A 27,153-nucleotide genomic window follows, 5' to 3' on the forward strand; every position below is an offset into this window, starting at 1 on the left:
GCTGCTCGTGTCAGGGCACTTGGCTTCACTTTCACCTCGACAAGTGACCGGTGCATCTCAGGATGCACCTTTGCTCCTGGCTTCCCCGTGGGGTCAAGGTTCATTGCTCCTGCCCCGGAGAGGGAAGACCCATCAGCTGGGAGGTGGCTGGCCCCAGGGTTAATGGTGTTTGAATCCCTCTCAGAATCTAAGTGGCTTTGGGGCCTGCAGGGACTGCTTCCCCTTTTTCTGTTCTCGGTATATCAGCCGAGGAGGGTACCCCAACTACTTCATCCTCCAAACATAAGGTAACCAGATGTCCCGCTTTTGGCGGGACAGTCCTGATTTTTAATAATTTGTCCCACCAAAAGCGAGACGTCTGGTCACCTTATCCAAACAGCCATGAGAGTACTCGGGAAGCAGAACCTAGCTCAGCGCCTGGCACATAGTAGGTCCTCAGCACACACTTGTTCATTAATTATTCCTGCCCCTGAAATGCCTATCCAAACGGTGGATGGAAGAAAGAAGACGTTCTCTGAGGAAGACTGAATGCCCAGACAATACGAGGAGAGCCACCGCGTGCGTATTAAATGAATTCATCTAATTTGTAGGATGCAAGATAAAGCCACCAAAAAAATCAATCGCATTGCATTCTTACAACCCAGAGACCCACAGAAAAATCCAATGAAAAAGATTCCATTTATAATAATAAAAAATAAGTACTCGAGAGTTCCTTTTATTGGGGACACAATATGTTTGCTTAAAGAAATTATAAAATCCCATTGGAGGATCAATATTAGGAAAATCATGAACATAATTCATTACTTTAGTAAATTAAAGGAGAAAAACCATATGATTACTTCAATAGATTCTTAAAAAGCATTTAATTAATTTTTCTTTATAAAAACTGTAGGTGAAATTGGAATAGAAGTAAACTTCCTTTACATAAAAAAAGGACTTATCTGAAATTGGGAATAAATAGCACAGGCAATGTTTAAATAAAAGCAATCCTAGACAAAGAGAAATAAGATAAGGAAACATTTTATAAGTGTTCCAGAAGTTTCAGACAGTGGAATAAGGCAAGAATTTATAACAAGTTCAGTAAGCAATAACGGCACTTAACTGTGCCAGGCACTGCTCGAAGTTCTTATGTAAGATCAGAAAGCTGGGGTACAGAGAGGTTAAGTAACTTGCCCAAAGCCACACAGCTCCCAAGTGGCAAAGCTAGAATTTGAATCCAAGTGATCTGATCCCTTGCAACATGAGCTTTTATACATTCTGAGATGCTCAGGTATTAGATGAGAACAGTTATCATTATTTGATAGCAGATACTGCTATCATTGCATGACACACAAAAACAAAAAGGTTGAAAATCTAAAAGCCTACTAGAACGGACAAGTTGTCAGTCAGAAGTCTGCATAGAAGACAGCATGAGACTATCACCCGTTTCCTTTCCTCCACTAGGGAGGAACCTCTACCGCAGCCCCCAGCACCCTGCCTGGGACACAGCAGGCTCCCGACAACTCTTTGGTGAAAGATGAATCCACAGAGAAGGCAGCATCCTTTGGCAAGACCCAACCAGTCCAGCAGCACAGCTGGATTTCTTTGAGGGTCTCCTGAGGGACTTCCCTCCTGCTCCAGCTGGTCCCCCTCCAGCATGAGGCCCCTGCTGCAGAGGAAGGAAGGCCCCCCAGCATCCCTGCAACAACCCATTCAAACCAGTGATCCCTTCCCTGTCCCTACAGGAGCCAGCTCTGTGCACGGAGTGAGGGCATGACCCGGAGCCCTCGCCACGTCCGAGCCCACGGACTCAGGCAGGCTGCGCCTCTCTCTTTCCAAAGAGCGGCCCACGCGGTTTCATGTTCATCGAGTAAACAGGGTGAAAGGGGAATGGTTAAACCACTTAAAGAAATAAACAGCTTTCCAACACCTTCAATTATTTTGGAAGCACCTGCTCACGTATAATTAATGTGCCAATTAAAATGATTATTATAACCGTTAAAGCAGGTCCCCTAAGGACCACTACTTGACAACACATGTTTAGACTCATTTGCGTTATTCCACCGCCATGCAAAATAATAATAATAATTTAACAAAACTGCATTTCTTAAAGAATAGTCTCCCATGCAGGCTTTCCACGAATCCAGGCCACCTGTCTCCCTCATTAACAGACTCCTGAGGGCCGTGGGCCACGGTTGGAAAAAGGTTTCACTGAACATTGGGCAAGGCTCACCAAAGGGATGTGGGGCTTGGGCAGCTGGTGTGTGTGTGTGTGTGTGTGTGTGTGTTGTGTATATGGCGTGGTCTGCTCTGCTCTGTGTGTTCCTGGGGTGGGTGAGCCCTGCCGCCCATGTCTTCTCTGCGGTGGCGCTGTTTTCCCTCTGGCCTCCCTCTGATGTGACAGCCTCTGTGGGTCTGGACACCGTTGGTGTCGACAGGGGGCCCTGGCCATGTGACAATGAGGACAGCCCACCCTGGCCGCCTCTCTCCCTCTTCCCCGTGGCAGAGGCTGTGGAGCTGCCAAAGGGGGACCTAGGAGCCCCTGTCGGGCTGTGAGGGGGAGTCAGGTGGGCTGACCTACAAATCCGGCTCCACATCACTGTCTATGAGGCTGGGGTTCAGTTATGTCACCTCTCTGAGCCTCAGGGTGCCCAACTCTAAAATGGGCAAGAGTACCAGTATCAGATGGTCTCTGTGGGCATTCCGGGAGGTGATGTGTCACATCCTGACCCAGCCCCTGACCCACACTACAGGGATGGCATTAACAATGATTATGAGGAAGAGACAGGCTCCGGCCCTGGGGTGGCCTGTCACTCAGGGGAAATCCCTCTCACTTCTCAGTATGCTCTGACGGCCTTCAAAGGAGCCTCACACTAGAACACTGGAGTCGGACAGCAGGGTCGAAAGCATTTCCTGATCACTCTCTGGAAGCAGAACTTACAGCAAGGAGCTTAAACCCACCTGCCCTTCAAAGCTTGGTTTCCCTGGCTCTAAAATGAAAAGAATGGTGCTCAGTTTGCAGGCCCCTTTTTGGGTCCTAGTGCCCACACTTGATGTGGGGCTAGCCTAGTTGGCTGGATGCTCCATTCCTACCTTGCCATGATGTCAGCTGGGCAGCTGGGTGAGCTGAAGCACAGAATTCCAGAACAGACATGGACAGTCACCCTGCCCTGGGCTCACTGAGGCTCAGAAGCCACAGGTCTTTTCTATTGCATTTGTGACAGTGGCGTAGACACCCTCAGCAGTCCCCATGACATCCCATCCATTGTTGAAAAGCTCTAATTGTGACAAAATTCTTTACCCCGTCAATTAAGGGTTTACCTCACAACCACATAAAATATTCATTCAACCTTCATTCATTCATTCATTCATTCTCTAAGTTATGTATTCAGACACAAAGACTAACAGGATGCCCTAACTGGTTTGGGTCAGTGGATAGAGCATTGGTCTGTGGACTGAATGGTCCCAGGTTCGATTCTGATCAAGGGCATATACCTTGGTTACAGGCACATTCCTAGTGGGGAGTGTGTGGGAGGCAGCTGAATTTATGTTTCTCTCTCATTGATGTTTCTAATTCTCTATTCCTCTCCCTCTCCATTCTTCTCTGTTAAAAATCCAATAAAATATATATTAAAAAAAAAAGAGACTAACAGGACACCTGGTCCTTACCAACAAGAGGCTTGCATTCTGGGAGAGAGATCCCTCTATTATAATCAATTACCCTGTCGAGAGCTCTTGGCCAGCAGACACCCATCCAAAATTTTAAGGAAGCATTTATTTAACAGCCTTTTAGGCCATACTTGTTCCCCTGCCTAACTACAAGCTCCATAAAAGCAAGGCCAGGTTGTTCTTATTCAGTGCTCTACTCCCAGTGGTTAGCACATAGTAGGTGCCCAAGAAATAGCTGCTGCATTCGAGCCCAGTGTGTGAAGGCATAGGGTAGAGTCCTGAGTGTTCTGAGCCTATTCTGAGGATCTAAGTCAGCCTGGATCATGGCAGTGGCCCGAGGTAGGAGGTGGAAGGGGAAAAGAATGGGAAAGGTTTCTGGGGGTGACACCGCAGCTGACCTTGGAGGGCAAGTCAGAGTTCAACAGGTGGAGGGGCAGGGGCGTGGCAGGCAGGGGTAGCAGCACCTGCATCTTAGTGGAGGCAGGAAAGAGGATTGGCAGTTCTGGGAGCTGCAAATAGGCCATTTGCATGGTGAGCCATTTGGGAACGTGGTAAAAACACCAGATCGAAGACATCAAGAGGGATCTTGTCTGCTGGGCCAGTGACCTTGAACTTGGTCCTAAGGTGATGGGAGCTCTTGCAAAGGGTGGTGTGGTCGTGGTATGACCAGATGTGTGTTCTTTAGAAAAGCACCAGGCCGTGCCCGTCTGCAGCAGGGAGACGGTGCCTGCCCCGTGGGCATCGCCCAGTGTCCCGGACAGGGGGCACGGCCAGGCTCCCTATGAGGACGGCACACACCGAAGGTAGAAACACGAGGAGGAGGAAGGACCTGGGAGGGAGGAGGATTCCGAGCTGGTCTTCTGGGAGACATCCCTCATTGCAGGCTTGTTATTTTATTTCGCCGGCGTGCTGGAGTGGAAGTTCACCTTAAATCCTCCTCTGACAACTTAAGTCAGCCCCTTGTCACTTAAACCCGGCAGGGCGAAGGCAGGCAGCCGTCTGGAAATCACTCCCTGGGCTTAATATAGCTCTGAGTCCACTGGCTCAGAGGCCCCCGCAGCCATCCAAGCACCTCCATCCGATGAGCTGTCCAAGCTCCCCCCAGGGAATGCCTTGTCAGGGAAGCACCAGCCTCTTCCCCCAGCCCGGGGTCCTGGGAGAGGGGGACGGGGAGGGATAGGAAGGAGGGAGATGGGCTGCAAGGTGGGAAAGAGACAGCACATTCTATAGAGACCATCTCACATCACCCTTTTATTGAGCGGATGAAGATCCTGAGGCTCAGAGAGGGGCAGTGATGTGCTCAAGGTCACACAGCACGACATTGGGCCCCCAGGCCCCTGCTCTTTCTCTGTGCACTTGGCAAGGGAGGACCAGCTCCCCGGACAAGATAAATCCTTTACCTTCTTGAGTGGCAAGTCTACTAGCCAACAGGACCGCTTATTCCTGGCGGAGTCCACCTGTGGCCCAGTATAACCTCTGGCTACCCAGGTGGCCATGACAACTGCTGGCACCTCGACTCAACAATTAGGGCTGAGGGTTCTCCTCAGGCCCACAGAAAAGCCTCTGGGCAGAGAAATGGTGTCATCGCCAGTAAGCAGACACCTGAGGTCGGTTCCCCAAAGAGGATGGGTTTCACTGGTCAGAATGCCCCATCCCCACCCTCCACCCCACCCCCCATGCCAGGAAGAGCGATGGCGGACTGAGAGAGCAAGCCTTTCCTTTCTTCCCACCTTATCTCCTTTTCCCGGCCCGGCCACATCCCTGCTGACAGTCCTAAGGCACCTGGACGGCGTCTGACTGTTCCCCCACACCCACAGCTCTCCCCACCTTGGGCTGATGGTCGCACCACCTCCCCAGCTCCCTGGAGAGCTCAGGCCCCTCAGGCTCTCTGCTGGTGCCGCAGCCCTTGGTCTCCTAGTGCATCCTGAGCATGGACTGTGATGACCCACAGGTGGAGATGATGATGCCCGCACACTCACAGGCACCTGGGCACCTGCTGTGGCCGCTCTTGAACTTCTCAGGGGCTCACAGGCGCCTTGGAGAATCTTCAGTACCGAATACCCTCCCCCCCCCCCCCCCGCCCCAAATGCACACAACGTATTGGACTCATTTCCTGGGTTTCAAGCACCCCCAGAAGCCTATCCACCTTCATCTTAGGCATCCAGAGGCCCATGTAAGGACCCTGGCTGGGGCTTGCCGGTTCCGTGGCCGGCACTCACTGCAGAAGCAGATACATAAAAGTCAGCCACAGACATAAAAACAAGATGGATAAGGGAATCCAGGTGACGGCTCTCTAATCGAAGGACGTACGCGGCGCTGGGGGGAGAAGACAGCAGGGGGATCTCCTAATTCCGTCTGGGTGAGCGAGGTCAGGGGCCCACAGAGGAGAGGATGAGTAAGACCAGGCCGGCGGGAAAGAGGGTGAAGTAATGCAGGCGAAGCTGCCTCCCGGCGCCCGCGGTGATGGAGCGGCTTGTCTGCCAGGCGCATCCTTTGTTTGACACAAATCCCTGTGAGATGCTTAGGGGAAGTCGATCAAGCCCGTTGGCCTGATGAGGAAATGGATCTTTACCTCTGAGTGGCACCTGGCTGGACCGGAACCTCCTCCCGCAGGGGAGGGGAGCCCTCTGATCTGGACTTCTCCAGCCCTGGGTACCGTGCTCAGCGCCGAGCAGGGCCTCACGGAGGCTGAGTGAACGGCTGGGGTCCAGAGGCCACCGAGCACCCTGGATGGAGATCTCTCTGCCAAACACCAGATGTGCTGCTCGCTCACTCTAGAGTCCCTGAACACTCTCCCGTTTTGGAGGGGAAGCTAGGCCGCCATAGTTCAGAACGGCAAGGCTGGGGACATTTATGATAGATACCGTACTTGGTAGCTTACGGAGAACATGCAAATGGAGATGAGCCAAACAGAAGCAGCAGTGTCTTTATGCTATCTGCAAAGGTTTGTCCAGAAGTTCAAGGTCAGATCCCCTTCATAGTTAAAACCTCAAGGTCCTGCTTCCCTCAGTTCACTCCACCTTCTGTCTGTCCTAACTCCAAGGAGGCTACTCTTGTCCAGGTCCCCAGAGGGCATCATGTTGCCAAAGTCACGGTCATTCATTTCTCCGTGGGTATCCTAGCTCAGCTCGCTGCAGCACTGGGCGGGGCTGACTGTTCTCTCCTGGGGCCTGGGCACCGCCTCCTAGGTTTTTTCCCCCCGCTGGCTGCTGCTTCTCAGTCTCCTGGCTGGGCTACTTTTCTGTGAATTGTGGGTGCCCAGGGTCTCGCACTGGATGCTCTTCTCTCACCCACTCCCTTGGTCATCTTACTCAAGCTTTAAATCCATCCATACTCTGATGACCCCCCATGCTGAAATCCCCAATATTGACATCTCCCCAGAATTCCATTTGTAGCCTCCACAGCCCCGTCTCCACAGGGTAGAGCCGTGTGGACACTAACACAGAGAATCCTTTCCAAGGTCTCCTCCCTCCTCTCTTCCGAGTCTCAGTGAATAGCACTGTCCCCCACACCTGGCTGCTCAGGCCTAAAAGCCAGGAGTCACGCCAAATCCTCCCTCCTCACCCCTTCCACCCCTGAGGATCCCTTCCACTCTCCCTGCAAGGCACCGCAGCGTTTCTCTCCCCCATCGTCGCCACCATCCGCGTCCTCACCCAAGCCACTGCTGCCTCTCGCCTGAACTGTAGTCTCTGCTCCAGCCGTGCCTCCCCTACAATCCGGTCTCCGCCAAGAAGTGACCTTTTCGGTAAGTAAACCAGGTCCTGTCACTTTCCTACTTAAATCCCTCCAAGGCTGCCATTAGGAAAACTCCAGGTCCCTGAGCACAGGCCTGGCACGAGCAGTCCTGCCCACCCGTCTTGCCTCACCTCTCCCTCTCCCCACTGGCTTCAGTCCCAAGGCCACGGGGTGGGATTCCTTCTGCTCTTTGTGCCTAATATGGGTCCTTTGCGTTTGCTCCTCCATCTGCCTGGTATGCTCCATCTCCTCTCCTTGGCATTGCGGGTTCCTCGTTGTCATTAAGATGCTTATGGCGTACAAAGGGTTAAGATCTCAGTTTAAATGAGTCTTTTCCTGCCCACCCAATCCCCTTCCATCCCATCAGCCTATTTTTCACTGTATGCGCTGCCCTTGTTACTATACCTTAATTTTCTTGTTTATCTTTATAACTCCTCTCCCAAGGTAGACTGCCTGACTTCGGGATCTCGTTGTCTTGTTTCTTGATGTGCCCTCAGTGTCTGGAGCCATCTGGCTCAGGAACAATGTGCTGAATTAAGGCTGAATGAATGAATGCATGAATGAATGAAAGGAGCAGCTCCCTCTCTCAATTTCCCAAACACCAGAACGTGGTCCCTGGCTGAGCCAGAGGGCATTACCATCTCCAGAGAGATCTGGTTAAGAGTATAAATGCCCCGAGGCTCCCATCCTGGAGATTCTCATTCCATAACTGGTCCCTCTGAACATTTTAAAAAGCAGCCAGAGTGGGCAACCCCTTAACAACCAAGCTTCCAATAAAGACTATGGACGGGGCAGCAATAACTGCACTTCACACTCTGACCTCTAGGGGGAGCTGAAGGTTTCTCCCACCACTCCATCCCCAGAAGAAGGAGCTGCAAGGGTCTGGAATGGATACAAGCTATGGCTGAAGACGGAATAAAAGAATTGCAATGGAATTAGACTTAGAAACATATTCTCATTTCTCCTTTATGTGTTATCATATTGATTTTATGGTCAACTGTCCTTTGCTGGGCTCTCTCTCTCCTCTTATCTGACCGGTGTGATAAGATTGGGCATGGAACACTGCTCATCAGAGGAGTCTGCCCCTTTGGAAGGTTAAGGGCTGGGAGGGGGGAATAAAGGGGGACAAGGCAGCTTGTGCATGCATGGCTCTGACTCTGTGAGGGAGATCTCTTGTCTTCCTTATTCCCTTCCTTCTCCAGATCTTGGAGCTGTAAGATCTGTGAGCCCAGGATCAGGCTGGGGTCCAGGGGTGCAGCCAGGAGCAGCCAGGTTGAGTAGCTGCCATGCTGGGCTCCAAGCCAGAGGGGCTAGAGGGGCGGTCCAGCTCTGTGCTCCAGAACGTGGGCCCCAGTCTACAAGCATCACCAAGAGTGTACCTGCCTTCTTGCTCTTATGAGGCCAGCGGACTGCAATACCCTTTATGATAATCACTTTCTATTTTGTTTCCGACAACAAAAGGACCGAGTCAAAGACTGAGATTCATAGAGGCGATGCCAGTAAAGCCATTTTGAAATAACTCCTTCCTTCAGGGAGAGCGAAGACCCATTGGAAAGGCTGAGCTATGTAATGATATTTCCAAGAATTGAAATCCAATGAATTCACCAGCAGAACCACATAGAGACAAAGACTTCCAGCACAAAGGATGGGCTCTGCCCACCTGCCTTGGGAATGTAGGTGGTAGGGTAAGAATTCAAGGAGCCTGATCTTGGAGATCCTCCCCAAACACCTTCCACTCGTGTTTCATAATTTTCCTCTCTGGATCCCTTGAGCTACCAAGAGACAGGATAGGACCACGAACACCACTGATTGAACCGGTGCCATGATGAGCCAAGCACCAGGCTTGCTTGCTGCAGACATTACCTCATTTAAGTCTATGAGGCGGGTGTGTGTGTTTGTGTCCAATTTCAGAGGCGGTTTCTGAAATGCGGAAAGGTCAAGCCACTGCCCAAAGTCACACACCCTGAATTCATCTGCAGGCATTCTGATGCTTAAGTCCTCTCTCTGTCTACCTTCCCCTTCCCAGCCTTCCACCTCACCCTTTCTCTAATGACCCAAAACAGCCATGAGCTCTCACTTCAAAGGAACCCAGCAGAGAGCCCCTGCGTGGGCACTTGTGTAGCCAGGAAGAATCACGGAGGAGGCATTTACACCATGAAACAAACACCTGGGCCCACGATCCCCACAAGTTGAAAGAGGCCAGAAAAAGGGGATCCTGAAAGTGGGGGTGCCACTGCTGGTAGATCTTCTCACTATCTAGCTCCATGGCTCTCCTCACTGTGCCTCGTAATATGGGACCAGCACAGCTCTTGGGAACAAATTGTGAAGGAAAGAGATAAAACAAAGGAGAGATAATAAAAACTGCTGTGAACAGTTAAATTCCCATAATCCTCTATGGCTGATTAATGGGTTTCTATGATCTACACAGACCTTCGCGTTGCCTGCTGGACCTCCAACTAAATGAGTTTAGACAGTGTTCCCCGATAAGAAACGTTTCTTTTATCCATATTCCACACAGCCCTGAGTATTCAGAGACTCACACTCGGCCCCAAGCAGAATGATGCGATCAGTTGTATACATATGGCCACCGGAAACGGAAGTGGGTACCTGGTGTGGTTGGCCAAATGTGCACATATATTTATATTTACAGTCCTACCATTTGTTCACCTAACAAAGACTTCCTGAGGCGACTACTAGGCATACTTAGTAAGATGCGGCTGGCCCTTGTGCTCAAGATGCTCAGTGGGCAGACCAGTGTTTTGATGATGGAATGTAGACCCACAAAGAAGGATTATGGAGTAGGGAGTATCTAGAACTTTCTGCAGAAGTCAGGGACAGCAACATGAGCTGTGATAGTCTCTTTGAATGGTCTCAATTTCTTCATCTGAAAAATAGGCTTAACAATAATACCTACCTGGCAATGTCAACAGGAAAATGAAAGGTAGGCATGTATGCATGGCACATAGTAAAGGCTCAAATGCTAGCCACTCGGATTGGAATTAGCAGCATTCCCAAATAAACTCTGATTATAGGTGTAAATGAATAGAAATGGTTATGTAAAGGATGTTATTTATCATTCATTTTCTAGAACCAAGTCCTGACTTGAGCGCTAAGGTACAATAGTTTGGTTATGTGAGAGCCTCCTATTGGCCATAAATGGAATTGCACCTCTACTCTATTAGCCACTGTGTTGTTCTAGGGAACAAGGAGAGATGTGACTGAGCTGTGAAGACAGAGCTGGGGAGACTCAAAACTGGGGGAGGAACCCATGAACAGGGGAGAAAGCATCGGGAGTTGGTGAAAAGGGCTGGGAAGCATCCTTAGGTTGAACAGGGCTCTGATAGACAATGAAGATACCCAGAACTTTAAGGGCCTGACAACTCTCTCGACATCTCTATGTTTTCAAAGAAGTCTTCTGAGAAGATGATCCATCTTCCCATCCAGCCTCATGCCCCACAGTCTGATGATGGCAGGTTACAAAACAAATACAACTCATTTCTCTGAGAGTGAGTTTTCCTGGGATGCGGGCTCAATGAAATCCACTGTTATTTCTTTAATAGGAAAGCACAGTATATACCAAAGGCCACAGAACATTTTTTCAAATATCCACAGCAAGCTGCCCAGTAGATCTTTCTGTGCTGATGGACATGTTCTCCATACTGCTGCTCTGTCCCATATGGGGGCCACTGAGTACTTGTGGCTAGTGAGCTCTTGAAATGTGGCTGGTCTGACCGAAGAAAAACACTCTAAACGTAATCTGATTCAATTTAATTTAAACTTAAATAGCCATGTGTGACTAGTGGCTACCACATTGGACAGCACAGACCCAAGGGCTCTGATCATGTACATCCTCTTGAGTCTAGTCTACAATTTTGGCATCTTCTACACATTGACCAGGTTGTGGGGCAAAGTGTCCGAGGTGCGAACCCTGGCTACCCCCTCCAATTCTCCCTGCCCCTCACCCAACTCCCAAATGGCTCACAAGGCAAGATCTTTCCAAATATTCAGCCAGAGGTCTTATTAGCCCCAAGGAGGCAATCCCTTTTGCTCCAGGCAGTTTCATCGGCCCCCTCACTTTGCCCAAAGAATCCGATCCACTCACTGCGTTTCTGAAAGCCCAGGGCGACCCCATTCCTAAGACAACGTCCTCGGGACCAGAGGAGAGGCTGCTGGGCTTTGTACACATGTTTTGGGCCATCCCATGCCCACGGGGCTGAGCGGGCAGGGGTGGCCTCGCCACAATGCTCTGCTTTTGCCTTCTGAAGGGATTGGAGACTCAGCCCTGGCTGGGGCTGTGTAATCTATTCATTTCCTTCCAAGCCCGGCTCTGTAAGCTCATTCACGGAGGATGAGGAAAGGAAGCTGGGGAGGCAAACACATGTACAGAAAACAAACAACACTGGCTCAGCGGCCCCTGGTTGGGTGGGAGAGTGGGGGTGGAGGGGCTGGTGGTGGTGGTGGGCCTCTGGCTGGGGAAGGAGACTGGGGCTCCTGTGGATGCTTCTCCTACTCCCTCCAAAAGCCCTTCCCAGCCTTGGCTCCTGGTGCCCCCATCTTAGTAGCCTCTTATCTCTCTCCATTCAGTCGGCTCCTTGGGAAAAGAGGCAATCTGTGAGGGAAGGCGGAGTGGCAGCAGGCAGAGGGAGCTGGTGGCTGGGAGCCATTTCCCTGTAGCTTCTTCCCATCCTCCGCCTCCATCCTTACCATCACAGACAGGGCACATGGAGCTCGCCTCGTCCCAGGGAGAGTCCCAAGTCAGCTGAGCTGCTACCTCAGTCCAGCGACAGAATCAAAAGGACCCAAGCATTTTGATCCAGCGGGCAATTTGCATGTGATTTGCATACATCTGCATCTCCCCCCCCCCTCCCCTCCAGAGGCCCTCCGTCAAAGGCTGTGAAATGAAATAAATTAATTAGTGCAGCCTACCATGGCCTGATATGCAGGGCCTGACACCGTAAGAGATTCTTAAAGCAATCTACGTGATCACAGGCCCGGGTGGAGGGAGGTGAGGCTGCGGCGGGGATGGGGAGGGCCGGGGTGCCCTGTGTTGGGGGTGGAGAAGGAAAGGGAAAGTCTCTGCCTGCACTGGAAGCTGGGCATTCTCCTCCTGCCCAGCCCCATCCCCCAGCCTCAGAGAACACAGATTAGAGCCACGTGGAGGCCGGCTCCCGGTTTCCTATCCCCGGGCCTGGGCCTGGCACCGGCATCTCCCCCTCCCTGGCAGCGACGGCCCCAGAGAGATGTTCACCACTGCGATTGCGACCGTTGATTTCAAACAAGAGCGAGGATACTTGCTCCAAGGGCTGGGCAGGCAGTGAGGTGCCCGCTGGTATTTCCCTGTCTCCAAGCTCTCCCCGCCCCCACCTCCACCCCCATTAACGGTTCCCCTTGGGTGTCCCTGGTTGTCTCTGCCGGCAGGGCAGGTCTCACTCAGACCCCATCTCCGGATGGTTGAGCGAGAGACGGGCCCCCTCGTCAGCAGCAGTGAGGAGCTGGAGCTAATTCATCGCAGGGCTTCTGCCAGGTGCTAATGAGATGCTCACAGCGTGTCAGCCAAGCAGTTCTTGTATCATGTAAACACGCCTCAGAGCGATGCAGCGCGTGGCACTATCTAACATATGCCTGGGTGCTCCCTAGGCCCGCTGATCTGTCTCGGATGGAGCTCTCCTCTCACGCCGGGGCCCCCGGAAGTCAGCGTCACACCTGGGGGGCCCTGCTGCTTGGGTGGAGGGCCCTGGAGGTGAATCTAAGAATCTAAGGGGGACGGGCTACCATGGAAGACGGAGAACAATAATTTTGGTTCAAAGGAACCCGGGTCACAGCCTACAAAACAGCCGTCACCAGCCAATGATGCATCAAAGACCAAAGAGTGCAAGGAGGAAGCGCAAGGGCAGGATGCTTCAAAGCAAGACTGGACCAGGAGCAGGAAGGAAATGGAGGGGAGCGGCTCTGAGCCCCAGCTGCCAGGGGTGAGCCGGCAGGCTCCATGCACTGCGCCATGGTCATGGGTGTGCACAGAACTCGGAGGAACAAAGGAACCAGGTTCAGATGCCTGATCACCAAGCGGTGCCCACCCCCTCCCCCACCACACTCCCCACCTCGCCCCCACTCTCTCCTCCAGCTCCATCCTCACCATGGACAGCAGCTCCACTGGACTGCCATCCTTGGTCACGTTGGAGGGGAGGGCTGAGCCTCTTACAGAGGTTCGAGAAAAGCCATTCACACCGGGGGCTGGCAAACTATGGCACAATGGGGCCAATTCCGCCTGCAGCCTGTCTCATGTGGCCTCAAGACCAGAATGTCTTCAAACATCGTTTTCAATGGTTGAAAAGGACAAAGAAGGAGAATACTCTGCGACACGTGAACGTGAGGTAAAGTTCAAGTTGCAGCCCCCACGAGGAACGTCTTATGGGAACCAGCCATGCCCTCCCATCCCATCGACAGGCTGCCTGTCACCATCTTCACACCACAGGCGTGGCTACAGGGACCATATGGTCGCCGGAGAGGAAAATATTTACTCTCTGGGCCTCATTGAAAAAATAAAAAAATTGCCAACCTCTGTGTTAGATCATAGAAGGGGAGCCCTCCGCTGACCCTGTTCCCCAGAGGATGGCAATGTGTCCCGTCCGGGATGCCGTGCAGACACAGGGCGGGCTCCATCCCTGCCTGAAAAGACCAACACTCGTGCCCGCGACCACAAGCTGGTCCTCCGGCTGCCTCACCAGGGCCCTGGCCGGTGGGCATCTGCACATCTCTAGTAACACCCCTTCTAGGACCTTCCCTGAGGGTGCCAGCCACCGGGACGAGTCCTCTACGTGACGGACTGGAAGGCAGACCAGCTCTGTGGTTTGGTTTTTAAGAAGGCAGGTAGCTGTCCTGGTCTTCTCTCTCCCCTGCCAAAAACAGCACCCAAAGCCTCCTGCCCAAACTGCCACCCATCAACACCCCTTGGGTGTCCCCCTGCACCAGGGCCCACACCCAGCGTCCTGGGTGCTTGTTAGGTTTCCCGGGCACAGCGACATCATGGGCACCAAGGGGCCAGAACCAGACAGATCTGAAAGCAGAGGAAAGACAGAGCGAGGCGGTCTTGGAGCAGGGTGTGGGCGGAGAATCCCCACCTGGCAGAGGGCACAGGGAAGCTCAGGGCTGGCTGAGGGCTGAGGGCATAGCTCTGCTTGGGAGGGTCTCCAGATGGGCTCTGGGGACCCCACCCTTAGCCCTGGCCAGGGGAGGGAAGGGGGCAGTGGCGGCGACTTACCCGGTACCACACGATTTCACGCATGCGGCCATCTGTCTTGAAGTTGCACTTCAAGGTCACGGCATCCCCAGCCACCACGGGTGGGAGAGGCTCAATGTTGACAGTCAGGTAGCCTATGGGGGGGAAAAGGAGAATGAGGAGTTGAGGGCACGAGCTGATCAGGGGGGCGGGCTGATTGGGGCAGGTGGCGGAGAGCGCCAGCTCTTCTGTAGGGGGCGCTGTTCTCTGTAGTCTCTGCGATGGGTAACCGAGCCAGAATGAACCACCATCTTCTCCTTCCTTCTCGTTGGCGTCCCCTTTCTGGCAATTTCCCTGGCTCTGGTGGAGCCCTCCAATCCCAACACTTCTTTTTTTTTTTTTTTTAAATATATATTTTTATTGATTTTTTACAGAGAGGAAGGGAGAGGAGAGAGATAGAGAGTTAGAAACATCAATGAGAGAGAAACATCGACCAGCTGCCTCCTGCGCACCCCACACCAGGGATGTGCCCGAAACCAATGTACGTGCCCTTGACGGGAATTGAACCTGGGACCTTTCAGTCTGCAGACCGACGCTCTATCCACTGAGCCAAACCGGTTTCGGCCCAACACTTCTTCTTGGGATGAATTCTTTGTGAAAGCGGTGCCTGCTGGCACCCGAGGGAAGGCCGTCATGATTTTTGTGGTCAAACACTCACCCCACCCCCTTTTAGAGAGCTTCGGAAGTGCATTAGCCTGCTGGGCCACACAGGAAGTGAGCACGCTAAAATGCATTTCATCTCGCGTTGCCAAACCTATTTGATTACAGGTCGCATAGCCATTCCCTAAACACCATCAGCACCCCTGCAGCCAGGGTCCGAGAAGCCCACATCAGGATATGTTGCCCTAGGTGCCAGATCCCTCCGTTCCCAGCCTTGCAACCCAATTTACTCCTGGTGAAAAGGAAGGAGAGCTCCGGGGCACTGCTGTTTGCTTCCTGGACCCCAAATCCCGCGTTGCATGCCCCCTGCCCCCCAAGGGGAGAGGCAGTCCCAACCCTGGGCCTGGGAATGGTGACCTGGTGGAAGGTGACTATGGGCTGAGTGTCTGGGAAGGACTTTCAAACCTCTGCCAGCTCCTGATGTTACTTCTCGCCCACAGCTGTCCCGGGCATCCCGGGGCCCCTCACCTGGTACCACGTCCAGGGGACCAGAGCTGCCCCCACACCGAGTCCAGCCTTGAGGCCTCTGACGCCCCCTGCCTCCCAGAGCCCCATCCAAGAGGCTGGGTGATCCCTCCAGCTCAGCGGAGGGCCTCCTTCTGGGTTTATCATCCAGGCTCTTCCGATTGGCCTCCCACCGGCTGATGTCCAGCCATCGACATCGTGGATCGATCCCGTCCAATCGTCTTAATGAGAAAACTAGCCAGGATGGGCTCAGGGGTTTCAATTGTGCAGGCGGCCTGAGCCGATTGAGCCCGGGGGCCTGGCCCCTGCCTGCAGCATAATGGCTACAACTCTCCAGGGGAAAACACAGACATTGACCCGGGAGGATCAATGTGGATGCTGGAGTCAGACTCGGCCTCCCCAGGCCAAGGCTTCAGGTGGCCCAGGGGGAGGGGGAGAGATATGGGGCTCACACAGGGCGCCCCAGAGCCGTGGGCCAGAGAGAGCGGAGGTCAGAGGGGCTGGCCTTCCGCCTCCTCCTCTCTTCCTTCGTTCATCCACAGTGTTGGCTCCCGCCTGTTCTGCGCTGGTGCTGGACCGGATCTGGGAAACAGGAGGCTCAGGCGTCTCCTGCCCTCCAGGAATGCCGCGGGAACACAGGTTTACATTGGGGGGGAGGGTAATGGTGGGATGAAGGTGGAGGACTATAAGACGGAGGGGGGACCTGCCCAGCTTGAGCAATCAGGGAAGTCCCCAGACCCAGCGGGGACCCCAAACCCTGACAGACTGTCCTCAGGGGGATGGACCATCGCGACCGCCCTAGGAGAGAGCTACGGGTATTATTCTCACGTTCCACTGGGAAAACAGAGAGGCCAAGGCACCTGCCCCGATCACACAGCTCTAGGGCAGAGCTGGAACTCGAACCCAAACCCTCTGCTCCTTCATGACCACCATGCTAAGTGCACAGACTTGCTAACGATGGGTGAGGTGAGGAAAGGGGGGCAAACATGTCACACCCAACCCTGAGAGGAGGGGTGTGCCACTGGGAGACCATGGCAGGAGTCCAGGACCTGGTCCCATCCGGATTCCCATCCTGGGACTGACCCCCGGGCTCACCTTTCCGGGGGAGGGAGCTACCCTCCCCTAGGGTCTCACCTGTGATGCTACAGCTAAGAGTTAGCTGAGCAGTCAGTCCGGGTGGCTGAATAGAGCAAGACCGGAGAAGGGCCCCTCCCACCGGAAGGAGGTGGGAACTCACGGGGGCATGCCAGGCCAGGAGCAGAGGACAGCGCCCTGCACAGCCGAGACAGGGCTCCCTGGGGCAGCAGAGGGAGGATTCGAAGTGGGCGCCTGAGAGCGGTGGCTCTGACTCCGTGAGACAGCGTTTCCCAGAGTGCGTAGAAAGGAAGGAACTGCTAGTGGGTGTTTCAGCAAAGAGATGCTCTGACCCACAGCTGAGTGTGGGAAGTGTTGGGTTATACCCCTGGTTGGCAAACTGCGGCTCACGAGCCACATGCGGCTCTTTGGCGCCTCGAGTGTGGCTCTGCCACAAAATACCACGGCCTGGGCGAGTCTATGTTGAAGAAGTGGCGTTAGAAGAAGTTTAAGTTTTAAAAAATTGGTTCTCAAAAGAAATTTCAATCGTTGTCCTGTTGACATTTGGCTCTGTTGACTAATGAGTTTGCCAACCACTGGGTTATACCAAGTTAGACATGCTCTTTCCCTTTAAGAACTTTCAAACCTTTCTTTCCTTCCTTCTTCCTGTCCAGCCTTCATTCGTGAAAGACAAATTATTGAGATCCTATTTGTTACCAGGCATTGTGTTAGCCACTGAGGACACAGCAGCGAGAACAGGCCTGCATGGAGCTGCCGTTTCAGCAGAGGAGACAATGAACAAACAAACAGACACCCGCAAACATGCCAGGAGGGTCTGTGTGAATCCGGGCAGAGCGGCAGAGGGCCGAGGGTGAGGGGTGGCGGAAGGGGTTGCTCTGCACCAGGTGGTCTGAAGAGGCCAGAATAAAGGAGGTGTGAGCACTTGGGGACCCAGTGGGGAGAGCATTCCAGACAGAGCCCAGCACACGTGCAAAGGCCCTGAGGCTGCAGCGTGCTCAACCTGCTGTGACTCCACACGTGGGCCCTGGCAGGGAAGGTTTTCGTGCCCTGGTGCACACTGGAGGCCATCTCTGACCGGGCATCTTTGTGAGATGACAACCAGGGCCGGGATGAGGGTGAGGCAAGAGAGATGCCCACGATGCAGAATTCAAGGAGGATCCCAAGTCCCGCTGGCCAGCCCCTGGTCCCGGTCCTGCTGGAGTCCTTGGGAACCAATGTCAGGAAACACCTCTCAAGCTGAGGCAGAAGTCACTGTGCCTCTGGCTCCCGAGGTCCCCTACTGAGAGCCACAGAGGGCAGAGGGCAGGGGGAGCCATTCCTGGCCGAGGATCCTCCTCCTCTCAGCCCCCCGGGGACTAAGGAGCGGCTCCAGGCTGCAGAGCAAGTAGGAGGCCTGGGCCCTAAGGGTTAGAGCCGCCTTCCTGGTGCACAGATGGAACCTTCCAGTTTCCCAGCACTTTCACTCTGGTTTCTAACGGGCTCTCGCAACAGCCCCTGACCGCTTTCCACGGCGCTAGGATCGCTGTGTATGCCACACTGGAGTGTAATTGCCTGTTTGCACATCTGTCTCACCTTCTGCAACTCGAGTCCCGTTCTCAACAGTGTTGAAATAAGAATTAGACACGAGCTGCTTTTTGTGCTTTCTCCCGTGTGCATTCTACATCCTTACCCCACCCTGTGGATACTCCTCTGTCACAGGAGGGATTGCGGTTCAGAGCCTCGGAGTACCTTGCTCTAGGGCTGCACTATAAGCAGCAAACCCGGGATTTGAACCCAGATCTGCCCGACCCTGAAGCCAGTCTCATTCCACCCCCGCCTGCGATCACCGGGAGGAGAGGCATGGGACGTGCTGAGGTCACGCAGGACGTGAGTTCTGGTCTCAGCTGCCAACCAGCTCTGGGACCTCGGGCAGGCCACCCCTCTCTCTGGGCCTCAGTTTCCTCATCTGTAAACTGAGGGGTGAGCTGGATTGTGGGGGCCTTCCTGCTCTCATCAGTTCCATGCCCGATGTTAACGGAGCCCGGATCTTGCCACCTTCCTTTCCGGTACAACTCACCGCCATTTCCCTGAGAAGTGTCTGCCAGTTACTCAGCCGCCAGCTACAGACAGGCGCTGTCTTCTCTGGCATTGACTTTGCCGCCAGTCAGCCCCCATGCGTCACCTCCCACCCCAACCCCTTGTATTGAGGCGCAGCATCGGAGTGGCACGGCTTCCTCTTAACGAAGTAGTTCATTATCCCGAAGGCTGCCATCGCTCTCCCCTCTATCTCCGACAGCAGTTATACGGCTCCCGTTAAGACACATTTAGCAAAATCGCAGGCGATATTTAGGGCCCGGCACCCTCCCCACGAGGTGATGACAAATAGCTCCTCTGTCCGGAAACTGACTTGCAATATCCCAGCACTGCCCCTCCCCGCTCCCCGCTCCGAGGGGCTGCTTCTGGAGGTTGGGCTTCTGCCTGGCCCCGTGGGTGGGCAGGAGTCAGTGAGGGTTTCCTTGGGGGGAGTACACAGAAAAGAGATGTAAATTATATCAAAGTGACCAGGTGTCTCAGTGTGCCCAGAACCAAGGGATTTTCTGAGACCAGCGTGGCAAACCGAAGCAGCGTGGTCACCCTAGTTCTAATCCCGCCACGGCCATGGGTGGCCCTGGTAGCTCACTCACTCCTCTCCGCCTACGTCAATCAGGAGGGAGCCACACCTCCCTGGACCAGCTGCAGGGGCCCTGGGAGTGAGTGCAGGCCTCCTCCCTGGCGCCTGCGTGTTCAGAGGGTAGTCAGCAGACGATGGCTGAGGTTGAGGAAGGATATTGAGAGATCAGGATCTGTCTGGGACTTCCTGCTCCCATCCACGCGCACCCACCCTCCTCCTTCAGCAGCCACAGGGACTTCTTTCTCTAAGACGCTCACCCCTGGCCTTCTCGGGCCCTCAGAACCTCCCAGGCTCCACAGAAAAGGTCAAGGATCCTCTTGGGTTGAGTCAGCCACGTCCAGCTGTCTGTCTGGCCCCTCTCAGCTCCTAGGTCCCATCCGAGTCTTGCTGCTGTGTCCTCTTCTTCCTCCCTCGCTGTCCCCTCTGTCCCAAACCCTCACTCTGCTTGGGCAACGCTTGCTCATCCTTCAAGGACTCTCACTTCCTCAAGAAGCTCTTCCTTGATCCCTAGGCTATCCAAGTCCCCCAAACCCACCCTCCCTGGCCCGCAGGACACTGAGACCATCTGCAGTGGCGTATTCAGTGCACATTCACCGCTTCCATTTGCCATGTGACCCGCATGCCCAGGACTGCACATGGGTCAGAGTGTGTGCTGAAAGCAGGAACAAATTAATCCCGTCCCTTCCCCAGACCTCCCGTCGTCAGAGTGGGTGGAGTTCCCCAGAGGCCCTCTCAAAAGCACCCCCTCCCCTGACCTCAGATGCCTTCGATCCTCCTCTCCCACAACATCTGCTCGGACCAGCGTTGGTGCCGCCATGGAGTATCCAGGGGCCTCTCGTGGGGGCCAGGCAGGAGACCCTGTCCAACAGACCCTGTCCCACACCCATCCTGCTTGGGTTTGGGCCCCGACAATCCTCCCCTAGAACCCAGCCCGGTCAGCTCGCTGGTGTCCAGCCTCCAGCCTTGTCCCTCCAACGCGCCCACGACACCGGGGTCTCCATGATATTTCTCGGGCGTCAGTGCAATGACGCCCCCTCTCTGGTGCATGCCATTCATTTCCCCATACCGTTGCCTTCTAACTCAGGATTGAGTTCAGACTCAGTCATGGCCACCTGGGCCCCAATGACCTTGCCTCTTGGCCTCTCAGCCTCAGCCCGTCTCACACTGAGTGTGGGCCACCTCGGAATCCACCCGCCAGCCCTGCCAGCCCTCAGGCTCCTCTCGCCTGCACCACTTCCTCTCCCGGGACTGCCTTCCTCCTCTGAGTTCACCTGCGGAAATTTCCACACGTCCTTTCAGGTCCAGAACCACCGTCGCCCGGTCCTTGATTTATACGAGTCTGATGCTCCCTCTTCCGAGCTCACAGCCCTGTGTAAACATCTCCATCACAGCCTGTCCGCATCACACTGAAACATGACATATGCCTCTCTCTGGGTGCCTCCGTCCTCGGACGGGAAGCTTTTAAAGTCAGGGACCTGGTGTGCGTCTCCAGGTCCCTGCACAACGTTTGGCACACGATAGGTACTCAGCCAGAGCACAGCGTGAATAAATGAATGAATGGACCAATACCGAAACAGAGGCAGGGCTTGGTGAGCGGGGAGCCCTGGATGAATGGGATCATGCTGCAGTCCAGGGCACAGCTGTCCCGCCCGGGTCCAAACCCTTCTTCGTCTTCCCGCTGCCTTTGGGACGAAGTCCAGGCCCCTTCCTCTCACATTCATGGCCTGCTCCTCCTCAGCCCCCCTCCCGTCTCTCTGCCTTTTGCATGCCCGGCCTCAGCCGCCCTGAGCTCTCCAAATATGCCTGGCTCCACCTGGCTACGGGGTCTGTGCACCTGCCATCCTCTGTCTGGACCCGCCTGACCCTCACCCCCAGCTTTGGTAAACCCTTAAAGTTGTAGCTCAGCCATCGTCTATCTTAGATGCCTCTTCTAACACCTACTCCACACCCAGCACCCCAATCCTGGGCTAAGCGTCCCTATCGTGGCATCTGCCATGGCCCTACCCCATTGCCTGGGGACACCCTTTTTTGGCTATCATGGACTGCGAGCTGCTAGAGGGCAAAAGCCTGGCTCAGTAACTGCTATTAGCGCTCAGCCTGCTCTGGCCACACCGCTGGCATCGAAGGCATGTTGAACGAATGCAGGAATCCATGGTGACTAACTTCTTCAGCTCTCTGGCCTAACATTGGCCACAGCATCCATTCTGACGTGATTGGGCTGTGACTTTGCCACCCTACGTCTGAGCCAGGGGAGACTCCCAGAGGGGGAGGCCCCACCTCACTTTGGTTCTCGCCTCCCCAGCAGCAGGCCAGCTGGGCTCTGGGCTGTCAGGGACCTCAAACACTTTGCAGCGATTGCCTGGAGATGTGCCTGCCACTTTTGGGGTTCCCTCCCCTGCCCTGGTCTCCCAGGCTCTTCTGGAATATCCCGCTGTGCGATCTCCAGACAGCTAAGCGGATCCTCCTCTGTCAGAGGCCATCGGTGCTCAAAAGCCTTGTTGTATGAATGTATTACTCCTGACATATGTATTATTTGCCATTAGTTTGTTTATTTATTATTAATTTGTGTCTCATTGTTGATAATGATGTGGTTATACAATTAATAACAAGCTTTGAGAGGGCTGTTCCATGGTCCTTTGTAGATACCCGATGCTCCCCCAGTTTCCTGGAGAGCCAAGGTGAGGCGTTCTCACCCCATTGTATGGGTGGGAGACACTGCGGCAGCGAAGGGAGGACTTGCTCAGGCAGTGCCGTGGCCCTGAGGTGTCTGTAAGGGGAGAGCTTCCGTGGACAGCAGCGTGTCCTGGGTTGACAGCAGGGTGGAGGGCAGAGACGGATGTGGGCCTGCCAATCACATCTCCATCTGGACCCTCGCGTCCTCCTGGTTGTCCCAGGCCCTGCTCTGTGCTGTGTGTGCGCCCCTAACTCCATTTCCTTTGCTCCCAGGTGCTCAGCCCAGGACCAAGGGATTTTCTGAGACCAGCGTGGCAAACCGAAGCAGCGTGGTGGCCCTGGTAGCTCACTCACTCCTCTCCGCCTACGTCAATCATGAGGGAAGCCACGCCTCCCTGGACCAGCTGCAGGGGCCCTGGGAGTGAGTGCTGATCTTCTCTCTGGCACCTGCGTGTTTAGGGGATAGTCAGCAGATGACAGTGGAGGTTAAGGAAGGATGTTGCGAGATTAGGATTTGTCTTGGACTTCCTGCTTCCATCCACGCCTGCCCATCCTCCTCCTCCAGGAGCCACAGTGACTTCTTTCTCTAAGACGCTCACCCCTGGCCTCCTCGGGCCCTCAGAGCCTCCCAGGGCTCCACAGAAAAAGTCGAGGATCCTCTTGGCTCTCAGCCATTTTTGCAGTTTAGTGGTAGGGGAAACCATATAGCTTCTCCCATGCCTTTGTCCATCCCCCCTCTCTGCACCTGCTGTCCGGATGGAGAGGGTCTAAAGACCCGGAAGAGGGCGGAGCCATAAGATAGAAAGAACAAGGGTACTTGAATGACAGTATGAAGTGATGCCCTCCCATGGTCTCTGACAGACAGTGATAGGAGTGAGAAGTAAAATATTGTTGTGTTAAGCCACTGGCATTTTGGAGTGCTTTGTACAGTAGTTATTCTACTAATATATTGCACATAGTAGGCACTCACTAGGTTCTTGGTGGGGAAAAAAAAAAGCGAGTGAACAGATGAATAAACAAAATGCATCAACGAGTCAGGCTAAAAGTCAGTCCCTGAGGCTGTTCGGTTCCCTCTAGGTGTGTGGGGGTGTTAAATCGGGGTGCACAGAGGGCCTGGTAGCCCCGAGTCCTTGGACATGACCCAGAATCCTAAGGACAGACTTCTGAGCAACGAGAAGGCTTCTCTGACTTGGGGGAAAAAATTTAAAATATGGATGGGAGGTTATAAAGAAATATTTTAAAAGAAAAATGGTTATGACTCAAGGAATACAGTCTAAGTGAGGTTATAAACTGGCCTTCATCAGTAAAACAAGGCGGCTTAATGAAAAAAATGGCCGTTGAAAATGGGCCTCCATGAAATAATAATGCCTCATAAACACACAGTCCGTTAGCATGGAAGAATTAATTGCTGAACTCCGAAGCTCCAGGCACAATAAAGGAATCCTTAATTTTTGAGGTCTTTTATTTTCCTCTCCCCACAAGGCAACACATACGAGACTGGGTTTTCTCGGGTTGGCACTGAAGGGCCTGGCCATTTGAGAAGGGAATTTGCTCAGTGACAGCTCTGTCTCCCTCCGGCTACTCATTTAAGGGATGGTCTGAAGGAAGCGTGGCTTCGCGCTCTGGATCTGTATCCGTTTTAAATAAACTCGCTTGACAGCGTGTTCCCCTCTACGGATCAGGGAACAAACGGGCTCATTTTGCAGAAGGAAATCTCCGAATCCAGACTCGTCAAGCCCACAGCTCAGTTATCGGCGCACCAGCCTCGCTGGTCCAGCCCGGTCTGCATCTGCGTTCTAGCAGCCGTTCCAAATAGCCCAATAAAGGCAGAGTGGCCCCAGCCAGGGGGGACCCCTCCACCCCCCAGGGCCTTTGGCAACGCCTGGAGACATGTTTGGGTGGTCACAGCTGGTGGTGGGGGATGCTACTGGCATCTGTTGGACTCAGACCAGGGCTGCTGCTAAACATCCTACATGCGGAGGGTGCCCGTGACAGCCTAGAAGCGCCCAGCCCCGGAAGCCAGCAGTGCCAAGGTTAAGAAGCCTGCAGCAGAGAGTGCCAAGGCCCAGGACACAGAGAGAGTCCCCGAGCATCAGGACCTCCTTCTGGAGCCGGGAGTGTAGGTGGTTGAAAACTCTGCCTCTGTTTCCCCAGCTGTGCCTCGCACCCGACTTCCCCTAAAACCTCCTCGTGTCATCACAGGGGATCAGCTTTCTTCGCGAGAGCATCCTTCCTGCTCTTGTGAAAGGCGTGTCCTGGGAGGAAGTTCTCCTGTGGTCCCCCCTGGCAGGACGCATTCGTTCTGCAAAGCCAAGGAGGCCCGGCTCACAAAGTAGCGCCTTCCCGGCTCCCTCCTCCCCGGGGAAGGGCGCCGCGGAGGCTCCTGCTCCCTCCTCGCTAATCTCGCTCTGCCTGCTTGGCAGGAAAAGCAATCTGGTCTTCATATTAATGCTTTATTAAACGCACCCATCCTGCAAGATAAACATCAGCCGATTACCGTTGTTCAGTTATAGAGCGCCTGCTTGTCACCCGGAGGCTACTGGGGCCTGATTCGCTCCCCATCTGACTTCCTCCTGCTGGAGGCCGCAGGAGAGATTGTCGGCATCTTGCTGAGTGGAGGGGTCAGGTGGGGAGCCAGTGGGCTGGGGCGGGGTGAGCCGGGGGTACTGTATTCCCATCCTCCAGGGCCCAAGGCAGAGAGGCAGCCTGCCTCTAGGCTAGGGGTGTCGAACTCAATCAGAGAAGGGGCCAAAATCTAAAATCCAGCCTAAATCGAGGGCCGAATGGTTTATTGAACAGTCATAAACTGACAATGTCATAAACTGACAGCGGAGTGCAGTGATGACAGCGCGGTGCGGGCCACATTGCAAGGCCTGGCGGGCTGGATTTGGCCCGCGGGCCTTGTGTTTGACACATGTGCTCTAGGCAAAGGTGGTACTGACCATGTCTGGGGCCAGCTTGTCACCAGGGCCTAGAGAGCGGACAACCCAACAACTGGATACTTCTAGTTCAACTTAGAAATAATGGTGCACCTACTATGTGCACCTACTATGTGTAAGCATATATCGGGTAAGCCCCAGCCCAGACCAGCTGCCTTTCTGATAGGAAAGGGCTTGCATCAGGCCACGGAACCAAGCTGGAATCTTGCCCTGTCTCTTCCCAACTCTGTGCTCTTGGAAAATAAAGCTCCTGTCTTTTGATCCATGAGGTGGGCATCTGGATTCCCACCTCCAAGGGCCGGAGAGAATGGATGCACAGGGCTAATGTATCACTCAATGTATCCTGGGGGATGCTACCAGTGTCGGGACGAATTTGCTCCTTGTGATAGGTCTGATCAACAGCAACATGCACCTGTCTCCAGTGAACATCTCGGTGGAACTTTACATACTGCACACCCACATAACCACCACCCAGATAAAAATGCAGCGCAGGCCCAGGCCCCCGGGAGTTAGCTCCCTTGTGCCCTTGGCCAGTCCCTGCCCCCACGCCCAGGGTCACCTCTGCTCAGGCCTCTGCATCATTGCTCTGCCTTGCTCCCTCTCGACCCTCCTATAAATAGAATCATGCAAGATGTGCCCTTCGATGCCCGGCCACTTTTTCTCAGCATGATGTTTTTGACATTCAGCCATGTGCTGCATTTATCGGTAGTTTATGCGTAAAAATAAATAAATATATATATATATATATATATATATATATATATATATATATATATATTCCCAGGGAAGGAGTCCATGATAAGAAATACCACAATGGGCTGATCCATCCTACCATGAAGGACATTCGGGGGGTTCCTAGTCTGGAGATACTATGGATAAAGCCCACTGTTGTCATGAAAATAACTTTCCTAGGTCCAAGGGACAACAGACTTTCTTCAAGGACAGAACGGATCCTGTCCTGAGCCAGCTCCGGGCAGGGAGGTCCTCTGTTGGATTTTAGAGGGGGAAAAGAAGCAAGTTGCCTTCATTATGCCCACCCAGCCCTGTGGACATCGGCCCTTCCTCCCAGGGGCGCCTTGGGCACCTCATAGGAACGCTGGCCATGTATTTGCCTTTGATGTGAACCCTCTCCCCCCATCTCTCTCTAGGGACATGTCAAAGCCAGCCCTGACACTCCCCCAAATAGATGACATGACCTTGGGAAGAGCAAAGAGGTCAGGGTGTGCTGTCATGGGTTAGAGAGAAATGGAATGAGCCAGAAGGAGTGGTAAGAAGCGAAACCATGAGAAGGTTTTGCCTCTCACTGTCCATTGCAGTGGGAGCTACTGAGTGCTTGGAGCAGAGGAATGGCATGATTTGATTGAAGCTTCCGAGGAGCCCCCTAGATGCTTTGCCTTTGGGCCAAGTGCCCGCATCCTCTTGTTTCTGATCTGCCCCCAAGCCTGTGGGGAGGCCAACACCCTGTTTTCTGGGTAGAAAAGCAGAAGCATGTGGATTTGTTCACTCGTTCACTTATTAGACAAATATTTACGAAGCACCTGCTAGCTGCTGGGCCGTGAAAAGAGCTCGGAATTGGTCTGGTGGGAGATGCAAGGACATGGAATCACACCCCTGCCAGATCCTCCCCGCGTTGCAGCTTTAGCACTGAGCTCTCTTGTATGTTACCGCATCCACTGCCTGCTCTCTGCATCATTAGTCCCAGCTCCCCAGTGAGACGAAATTGTCTGTTGTGTTTGGTTTATTTTTTTTAATACTTCCATAATACACAACACTCTCAGGATTACAGCAGTGCTTAATAAATGCTTCAGAAGAGTGCAATGGAGACTGGTGCTGTCAACTCTGTAACTCCATATTTTCAAGGTCCACGTTACAGACCTGCACATTCCCACATAGCGTTGGCACAGGCAGAGCTAAACCATAAGTCACATTGTGTAGGTGGAAGAGGTTCAAGGTCCAAGAAGGCCTCCACGTACTCTTGCTGGCTTTGAAGAAAAAAATATGGGCAGCTTATA

General features: G+C 53.7%; 1 protein-coding gene across 1 annotated transcript in view; it reads right to left on the reverse strand.

Moving 5' to 3' along the window:
• IGSF21 (immunoglobin superfamily member 21) overlaps positions 1-27,153 on the reverse strand; it is a 200,521-nt gene that overhangs the window by 96,117 nt on the left and 77,251 nt on the right. Inside the window, exon 2 of the mRNA XM_084875253.1 lies at positions 14,642-14,754. Within this exon, the coding sequence (XP_084731379.1) occupies positions 14,642-14,754 (113 nt within the window). The remainder of the gene's footprint in view (positions 1-14,641; positions 14,755-27,153) is intronic.

Source organism: Pipistrellus hanaki (assembly GCF_964339955.1).
Source record: "Pipistrellus hanaki genome assembly, chromosome: 2".
Lineage (NCBI taxonomy): Eukaryota > Metazoa > Chordata > Mammalia > Chiroptera > Vespertilionidae > Pipistrellus > Pipistrellus hanaki.